A 9,536-nucleotide genomic window follows, 5' to 3' on the forward strand; every position below is an offset into this window, starting at 1 on the left:
CACATCCCCTCACCCCTCGCGGCTCCCAGCCCCGTTTCCTTTGCCCTCCCGACTCCCTCGCGCTTCCGGCTTCTTCCGACGACCCCCGGCAAGGGCCCCATCCCACCTTTGGCTTTTTCGCTTTGTGCGAAAGGACCACGCACGTATCCCCAGCGGCTGCTCTCAGAAGACCTGAAAGACCTCGGCACTCACAGAACGCCTGAACGGTTCCTATAGCAACAGCAAACCGGAAGCGTGGCTGCGCGGCCGGAAGCGGAAGTTCTGATCGGAAAGCGGCGCAGCAGCGGAGAAGTTGCAGGCTGTGGGATAAGTGTGTGCGGCTCTTGCGCGCGTGGAGCCCGCGGCGTGTCTGTCCGTGAGCCTGAGAGCAGTAGACGCGATCCGGGCCGTCCTCCGGCATCCTCGCCGGCCTCAGGTACCAGCTTCAGCCTGCACATGGACACTCCTCCGCTCTCGGGCTCCGACTCGGATTCGGATGATTCCCTGGTCTCCGACCGAGAGGTAGGTGTCCGCGGAGCCCGCGCGGCTGGAAGGGGCCCCCTGGTCCCTCGGGGACTGACCGCGCCGGTGTCTGCAGTTGCAGGATGCATTTTCTCGTGGACTCCTGAAACCGGGCCTCAATGTCGTGCTAGAGGGGCCAAAGAAGGCGGTGAATGACGTGGTGAGCTCGCGCGCGCGGCCGGGGTGGTTGGAGGTGGGGTGCCCGCTCCCAAGTCACTGTAGTACTTGGGGAGACTGTTAGGTTCTTGTTGTGTGGCTGTATGAGATGAGCGCTTTGTCTTTGTTTTAGCACCATGGGCGTGGGAAAGACAAACCCGCGGTTCTCTTCTTATGATCAGTGTCTGACTTTCCTTAGAATGGACTGAAGCAGTGTTTGGCTGAATTCAAGCGGGATCTGGAGTGGGTTGAGAGGCTCGATGTGACCCTGGGTCCAGTGCCAGAAATCAGTGAACCACAGCCAACACCTCAAAGCAAGGACCAGAAGAAAGCTGTTAACCCCGAAGACGACTTCCAGAGGGAAATGAGCTTGTATGTTTGTTGTGGGTCCTTGTGCTAGAGAGTGGGTGGGGGAAAAGTGGTGAGCCTGCCCCCTCAGAAGCACAGGAGTTAGCATAATGCTGGCAATGAGGAGGTAGAGGTAGGAGATTCCCCCTGCTAGAGAAGAACTCCTTGCTCTACCAGCTGTTGTTTTAAAAAGTCCTGTTGAAGTTTGTGTGTCTACATGCACACATGCATGCAGGTGTTAAGCGGTCTTTAGAATATGGAAAGTTCTTAGTGTCCTTTCTTTGCTGATTACATAACAATTTATTAGGCTCCAAGGAAGTAGTTCAATTGGTAGAGTGCTTGCCTAGCATGCAAAAGGCCTTGTGTTCAAACCCCAGCAGTGAGTTAACTGAGCATGGTAGTACATTCCTGTACTGCCAGCCCCCAGAAAGGTAGAGGCAGGATAATCAGAACGTCAATGTCATCCTTGGGTGCATGGCAAGTTTGAGACCAGCCTGGAATACATGAAGCTGTGTCTCAAAAAACAGTAAAAAATTTATAGCTGATGTTAATGTGTACCGTTAGTGAGTTTGTTTTAAACTTCTAATTTCTCCATAATGCTTAAAACAATGTACAGTGAAATTTCAGTTACATGCCAAATTAGTGAAGTCTTTTTTTTTTTTTTTTTTTGAGGCAGGGTCTCACTCTAGCTCAGGCTGGCCTTGTACTTATGGTGATCATCCTACTTCAGTGTAAGTGTAGGGATTAAAGGCATGCCACACCTGGCTCTTTATTATAGTTTTGTGTGTGTGTAGTTGTTCATTTTTTTCTTGCTAATTTAAGGTCAGATGTTGATTCTTATGAGCTTAGATGCTCATGAGAGGCAATAAGAAGGAATGAAGGCCTTTCTTTTCACCTGTTCTGCAATCTCAGCTACCGCCAGGCCCAGTCTGCAGTGCTCGCAGTATTACCCCGGCTCCATCAGCTCCGTGTCCCCACCAAGCGGCCCACTGATTATTTTGCAGAAATGGCCAAGTCTGATCAGCAGATGCAAAAGGTAAGAAGCAAACAAATTTTTGTTTTGTTTTTAATAATTTTTTGTTTGTTTATTTGAGAGAGAGAATGGGTGCACCGGGGCCAATAGCCACTGCAAACAAACTCCAGACACGTGTGCCATCTTGTGTATCTGGCCTATGTGGGTCCTGGGGGATTGAAGCTGGGTCATTTGATTTTGTAGGCAAGCACCTTAACTGCTAAGCCATCTCTCCAGCCCTTGGTTTTGTTGTTGTTGTTTTGGTTTGTTTTGTTTTAACATAATTTAAGTAATTGAGAGGAGAAGTACTTTAAGAAGTGTGGTCCTAGTAATAAAGATGGCTTGTGCATTTCCTCACTGGCATGGTTACAGCGTGCTGTGTGGAGACCACGGAACTGTTACTCTGGTCCTGCTATTGCCATTGAGCTGGAATACTATTACTTGTTGACAGCTTTTCTTCTCTGTACCTCAGTTTTCTAGAATGTGAGGATTAATATATGGCATAGATACAGTGTGATTTACTCATTGAACTTTGAGAGGAAGTGGCTTGTCAACATCAAGTACAAGCTGTATAAATAGTTCCCTTGGTCTGGAGGGATGACTTAGCAGTTAAGGCACTTGCCTACAAAGCCAGTGGCTCCAGGGCCTACGTAAACCAGATCTGGAGTTCATTTGCAGTGGCTGGAGGCCCTGGTGCACCCATTCTGTCACCCTCCCTCTCTCTCTGTTTCTCGCTGCCTCTTTCTCTCTCTTAAATAAATACAAATAAACATAAAATATAAATAGTTCCCTTGAGTCTCACACTGGATTTTAGAGAGCTGTTGGTGGCACCCAAAGAAGCTAATTGAGACACCAGCCCATACATCTCTCTGTACATTCACACTGACACTTCCTATATTTTCAGTGAAATGTGTATGCTTGATAGAAGAGGCTAGGTATAGAATGTCTGTAAGTTTTGTTGTGCTAGTGGCCTGGAGCACTGAGGGTACCTGCTGGTTTAACCTCAGTGTACAAGTAGTAGGGATGGGGCAAAGTAAGTTTTTTCCAGAATGACAAAGTGACAGCTTTGTGTAATGGAACAAACATATTGGGTGTAGGAAGGGTGCTTTTAAGTTCTAGCTATAGCACTAGTGCTTTGGGGACCCTGGACAAAGTGCTTAGCCTTTGGTCCATATTGTCTTACATCTAAAACTAAAACTGTAATACAAAAGTTCCATGGTTTTCAGATTCATGAGTATGGATCCCTGATCTAGTAGTGTTTGACAACAATTGCCGTTTTAGATTCGACAGAAGCTGCAGACTAAACAGGCCGCCATGGAGAAATCTGAAAAGGCGAAGCAGCTGCGTGCACTTCGGAAATACGGGAAGAAGGTGAGAAAGACAGCGTGCAGGGACTGCTTGATCATATATGCCTCCTCTGTGGAGTGTCTGCTGGTATCCCTGAGCAGTCTCAGTGGACACTCAGGGGCACTAGGAGTAGTATGATAACAGCAAGTGAGTGGATCCCCTTCTGGGCTTTAGTTTTCTTCTGCACAGTAAAGAGTTGGGTCCAGATCTGCACTTTGCTACCAGACCTCAGCAAAATCACCAGCACAAATTTTCAAAATCATTTTTTGACGTCAGTGTCTCAGAATATCTTATGTACATCCCCCTTTTCCAACTGTCTCCTGAGTGCTTTTGGTGAGTATCCTTGATAGACACACTGGCCTAGATGATTGTCAGGTCCTTGAAAGGGATATCACATTGTTGATAATCATCCAATCTGAGGGGAAAAACTGGCACCCATGAACTAGACTATGAACAACTGAGCTCTGAGTAAATGTGAAGCAGCTGTTCATGAACCATTCCTTGGATTTCCTTGTTTTTTGTTGCTTGGTCACCAAAAAAGGTGACAGTAATTAGAGTTGTGGGAGGGAATGGATATGAAGAGGATCTGTGTGGGTATTAGGGCTGTGTAAGCATTTTGGACATAACATGTATGATCTGGGGTGTAGAGCTATTGACTTCATTTGAGGTCATTTCACTGGTAAATCCTTTTCTGTAAAAGGTTCATGGTAGGTCTATTTCCCCAATCTGGACGTCGTCATCTCAAAGACACTGGCAATTAGTGGATTATAATTTTATTTATTATAGTTTAGAAGTCAGTCAGGCTGTTAGGTCACTATTATAATGTAAGGGAACACTAGGGCTTTCAAATTGAGATGGCCTTATTCTCCAGGAAGCATTTATTATTATTATTGGAGACATTTTTCAGTTGTTAAGCCTTGGGGTTGAGCATATTCTTATCATTAGTGGGTAAAGAACAGGGATGTTGCTAAACACTTTGCACTATAAGCACAGGTCCTCAACACAGTTGTCCTGTCTGAGATGTTAGCAGTGTTGAGATTGAGAAATCCTGCTTTAGGGTTTAACTGTTTTTGTCCTTAAAGCGTTTTAGAATGTTTTTTTCCTTTGGGGGAGGGGTCCTTCTCATTTAATTATTTATTTTTCACTCTTGATACTTTAATGCCTATTGGATATTTACTCTGCACCATAGAATTAATAGGAAAAATTGAATGTAGCTCTAAACATGAGTTGCTTCAGTTTTGTAGGCAGGATTGTATGGTGGGATAAAAGTGTAGGTTTTGGGACGAGGTTGCTGGGGTATGAATCTCAGCTCTGTTTTTTTTTTTTTTGTTTGTTTGTTTTTTTGAGGTAGGGACTCACTCTAGCCCAGGCTGACCTGGAATTCACTATGGAGTCTCAGGGTGGACTCGGACTCATGGCGATCTTCCTACTTCTGTCTCCCAAGTGCTGGGGTTAAAGGCGTGCACTAGCACGCCTGGCATTAGCTCTGTACTTTCTTGCTGTGTGACTTGGCAAGTGTGTAATCTTCCTGTACTATAGTTTAGAAAATAGTACGAATTAGAACTTCACTGAACTGTTGTGAAGATGAACTGAAAATATACTGAGAGCCCAAAGTGTAGTTTTTGTACATGTATGTAAATATTAAATGGTAGTGGTATTGATCATGGAGTGTGTGTTCTAATCACAGAGTTAGTATTGAGAGAATGTATAGCTTAATGGTTTGGAAGGGTGTGACTGACCTTATGTTCATATCATAGGTGCAAACTGAAGTTCTTCAAAAGAGGCAACAGGAAAAAGCACATATGATGAATGCCATCAAGAAATATCAGAAAGGTCAGTATATCTTCCTACTAATGATGTGGGGGAAGTTGGCTGTGTTGGCACACTCCTTTAATCCTTAAATCCCAATACTACAGTACTTGGGAAGCTCAGGCAGGAGGATTGCTGTGAGTTCCAGGCTAGCCTTTGACTACAGAGTGAGCTCCAGGTTAGCCTGAGCTAGAGTGAGATCCTGCCTCAAAACAGCAACAATGGAGGCAGGGGGTGTTGCGCTAGGCAAATGGCTCAACAGTTGCTTGCAAATTTTGCTGTCCTAGGTTCAATTCCCAAGCCACCCATATAAACCAGACACAAAAAGTGGTACAGCAATCTGATGCTTGTTTGCAGGGCCAAGGGCCTCCGGCATACCTACACACACACCACACGTAAATAAAAAGGTGTATGAGGGGATGTAGGAGAAAGGGATATTGGGTACCTTAGAGCTCATGTGAACTTCAAGTGTTTTGGAGTCTGCTCAGTCGGTTTAAAACTATTGAACCTGTTTTGTAAATAGTGTGGGAGTGAAATGTGCTTCTTACAATCAGTTTAATGAACAACAGTTGATCCTTAAGGGTGAAACTTTCTAAAACTACAATGGTTGGTGCTGATCAAAGGGCGTCTTCATTCTTAGGCTTTTCTGATAAGCTGGATTTCCTCGAGGGAGATCAGAAACCTGTCTCACAGGGTAAAAAGGCAGCAGTTAAAGGCCAGCAGATGAATAAAGGGTAAGAATTCTGGTTTGGTTTTGTTCTGGGATGTGTTTAATGGGCTGATGTTTAGAGTCCAGAGAGCATCTTCCCAAAGGAGGACTGCCCAGTACAAAAGGACTCCTGCTTAATGGGACCAGGGTTTCCATGCCATGGGATGGGCCTTGTTAGCCACATTGGTCTGTGTGTGGGTGCATGTGTACTACATATGTGCATGTATGTCTGGAGGCCAAAAGTTGATGTTCAGTGTCTTCCTCCATCACTTTCCATCTCACTAGGCAGGCCTCTCACTTGGACCTAGAGCTTCCTGATTTTGCTAGTTCAGCTAGCCAGTTTCCCCCCCGGATCCCGGCTCTGTCTCCCAAGCAGGCCTATGACTGCCCAGCATTTATATGGGTTCTGAGGGTTCACACTTAGGTCTTCATGCTTGTGCAATGAGTGCTTTCCTGAGTGACGCATCTCCCCAGCCCCTTAGATTTGTCTTTGAGGTGGAAATAGGTACTTGGCTCATTTTGTTTTTATTTATTTTGAGGAGAGAGAGAGGGAAAGAGAAAAGCAAGAGAAGGGCCTCTTGCTTATTGCAAACGAACTCCAGACACATGTGCCACTTTGTGCATTTGGCTTTAAGTGGGTATTGGGGAATAGAACCTAGGCTGGGAGGCTTTTCAGGCTAGTGCCTTTAACTGCTGATCCCAGCCCAGCTTGGCTCATTTTAAATGAGTGTCAAATCGCTGATTTCCTTGTCCCACCGTGTGTTATACAGACCTACAAGGCAGCTCCAGATTCAGCCACTCAGCAGCAGGTAGCTTTGAGTCCACCCTTCACCCCTCATAGCCACAGGACATACTGGGATCCTTTCCTGCTGCTTGATTCTAAACATGCACTGATCAGCTTCCCTAGATTTTTTGTAGAGGGCCATAGACAGGACTCCTGTGACAGTAGTTGTAAGGGGCTTTCAGAAAGAAACCTGAGACTGTAATAGGTCATAAGGTTCACTGGGATTTACAGCACTACAATGAAAGGGCCGCCTTTCTTTTTACCCCCCAGGCCCAGTGCCAAACGACGCTATAAAAACCAGAAGTTTGGTTTTGGTGGGAAGAAGAAAGGCTCCAAGTGGAACACTCGAGAGAGCTACGATGATGTATCTGGTTTCCGGGCCAAGGTAGCTCATGGCAAGGTCTCCAAGAGGCCTGGGAAGAAAGGCTCAAATGTAAGTGAATCAGGGACCCAGGTTGGGATGGGTTCACCCTCTTCTCACGCCCACACTCCCTCTTCCCTTCTTTGTATCTTCCAACCCTGGGACAGAAGGCCATGTACTGTGTGACTAAATGTGATTCTTTGTCATATGTGTAGAAGAGACCTGGAAAACGAACAAGAGAGAAAATGAAGAGCAAATCGCGCTAAGCAGCATCTTTATACAAAGAGCCAAGGAAGGGGATGAAGACATGGATTGTCAGCATTCACTCACATCCTTTCTACTGGTTTCTTTTGGCAGAAACTACTTTTAATAAATTTAAAGGGAAAATTATGAATAACATAGTCTTGGGTAAATACACAAGTTGCTTATTTAGGAGTATTGCTCTTCATGATCCTTTAAACTAAGTCCAGTTAACTTCCTCTTAGCTAGCTAGAGATTTAGCTGACACCTTCCCCACTTCCTTTCCCCCTTTCTTCCTAATAGTTCTATCACAGCCAGACCCTGAAAGGCAAGGAGTTTTACAATTGGATTGCCTCTGACACAGTGGTTGGTTTACTCGAGTTAATGATCACCTTACGTTTTTCTGCTTGCTTCATTTTCCTTCTTTGTCTTTAGTTTTTATTTATTTATTTTATGAGATAGCAAGCAAGAGAGAGAATTGGTATGCCAGGGCCTCTAGCAACTGCAGTTGAACTCTAAACGTGTGCACCATTTTGTGCCTATGTGCGACCTTGCGTGCTTCTATCACCTTGTGCATCTGGCTTACATGGAATCTGGAGAGTTAAGCATGAGTTCTTGGGTTTTTCAGGCAAGTGCCTTAACCACTAAGCAATCTGTCCAGTTCCTGCCCTTAGTTTCTTTCAGACACTTTGTCATTTAGTCCATGGTATGTATGGTTTTCCTGCTACAGCTTAGGTCTCTTATAAACTGTCACCACATCTGTCGTCTTGATGGTCTAGGTTGGCATGCAGTGCACCTTCTAGACTGGCATACTATGTACCTACTCACATTTCTGAAAGTGCCTTTAATTTGCTTAATGTGAATTTTCCTGCAGACCTACCTTCTTTGGCCTGTAGCTTCCCGTGTTACCACTGATTAGCCTGGCGCCTCTTGTTCTCATTGTCATTCTTCTCTCAGGGAGCTTTGGTGACTATCAAGAGCTCTACAGTGCTGGGCCTTGGTGTGGGTGTGTAAGATGATGAACCTTTTCATTCTGAGAAATCCCTGCTACCTTCCTAGCTTTGTTCTTTCCTTTGTACTGATCCTGGAATTTCTGAGTCATTTGTTGAATCTTTTTTATTGGTGACTTCTAGGTTTGTACCATAGATTTGGGGAGTTATTTTTCTCATTTTATTGAACATTTATCTTTTATTTTACTTTCTCCCCCACAAATTCTTTATACCTTGACCATTTTCATATCATAAATCATGCAGCAAGAAAAAGAAGGCTATGCAAAGCCTGACAGCCTGTGTTCAATTCCCCAGTACCCACATAAAACGGGATGCATACATTGGTGCATGCATCTGGAGTTCACTTGCAGAGGCAAGAGGCCCTAGTACACCCATTCTTTCTTTCTCCCCCCTTTTTCTCTCCTTGCAAATGAATAAAGTATCTTAAAAATAAAACTTAAAAAGAAAAAGAAGTCTAGCACTGTTTTTTATTGTTTGAATCATATTTATGCTGATAACTTACAGCCTAGCAAATGAACATTAGTTTTACTAGTTGTTTTTTTTAAACTTATTTATTTATTTGAGAGTGACAGAGTGAGAAAGAGGCAGATAGAGAAGAGAGAGAACGGGCGAGCCAGGGCTTCCAGCCACTGCAAACGAGACACATACATCCCCTTGTGCATCTGGCTAACATGGGTCCTGGGAAATCGAGCCTCGAACCGGTGTCCTTAGGCTTCACAAGCAAGCACTTAACCGCTAAGCAATCTCTCCAGCCCTAGTTTTACTAGTTTTTATCTTATGCATTTAGCAGTAAGAGTGTAGTTCCTTATTTTATTTTTTTACAAGGCAGGGTCTCACTCTCATCCAGACAGACCTGGAACTCACTCTGTAGCCCTGGGCTGGTCTCAAACTCAAGGAGATCCTCCTGAGTGTTGGAATTAAGATGTTCAACACCATGCCTGGCTCCTTGACAAAAAAATTTAAAGGTCACATTATGACTGAAATTATATTTCCAATGGTTGGGATCCACTTACCTTGATTTCAGCAAGTGGGCCATTTTTCTCGTTCTGTAGTACTGGACCAAATGAAAACTATATTTGGGGGAGGGTGGTTTGGGAATGAGGTCAAGCTGAAACATTGCTATTCAAAAGAACAGACCTACAGGAGCATATTGGTCATTTCAGAGCTGTCAACCCTGTGACAAAAAACAAGGGGAGTGTGTGTGTGCACGCGCGCGCGTGCGTGCACGCACACGCAGGGTTATATGCCTTTAATCCCAG

General features: G+C 44.8%; 2 protein-coding genes across 2 annotated transcripts in view; one reads left to right on the forward strand and one right to left on the reverse strand.

Moving 5' to 3' along the window:
- Cfap57 (cilia and flagella associated protein 57) overlaps positions 1–316 on the reverse strand; it is a 93,069-nt gene extending 92,753 nt beyond the window's left edge. The window contains exon 1 of the mRNA XM_004672484.2: positions 107–316. The gene's annotated coding sequence lies outside the window, so the exon portion shown is untranslated. The remainder of the gene's footprint in view (positions 1–106) is intronic.
- On the forward strand, positions 255–7,424 carry Ebna1bp2 (EBNA1 binding protein 2). Its single transcript, XM_004672483.2, has 9 exons — positions 255–501; positions 578–661; positions 857–1,029; positions 1,918–2,041; positions 3,299–3,388; positions 5,122–5,197; positions 5,814–5,907; positions 6,937–7,099; positions 7,243–7,424. Exons 1-9 carry the CDS (start codon positions 436–438, stop codon positions 7,291–7,293), a joined length of 921 nt encoding a protein of 306 aa, XP_004672540.2. The 5' UTR covers positions 255–435; the 3' UTR covers positions 7,294–7,424.
- Positions 7,425–9,536: the final 2,112 nt, after the last annotated feature.

The sequence above is a fragment of the Jaculus jaculus genome, chromosome 5 (genome assembly GCF_020740685.1).
Source record: "Jaculus jaculus isolate mJacJac1 chromosome 5, mJacJac1.mat.Y.cur, whole genome shotgun sequence".
NCBI classification, from domain to species: Eukaryota; Metazoa; Chordata; class Mammalia; order Rodentia; family Dipodidae; genus Jaculus; species Jaculus jaculus.

Excerpts from the sequence above, each read along its gene's own strand:
- Ebna1bp2 (XM_004672483.2), top strand. The coding sequence starts at position 436 with ATGGACACTCCTCCGCTCTCGGGCTCCGACTCGGATTCGGATGATTCC. Across the intron at positions 502-577 it reads CCCTGGTCTCCGACCGAGAG|TTGCAGGATGCATTTTCTCG; the intron begins GTAGGTGTCCGC and ends CGGTGTCTGCAG. Across the intron at positions 2,042-3,298 it reads CTGATCAGCAGATGCAAAAG|ATTCGACAGAAGCTGCAGAC; the intron begins GTAAGAAGCAAA and ends TTGCCGTTTTAG.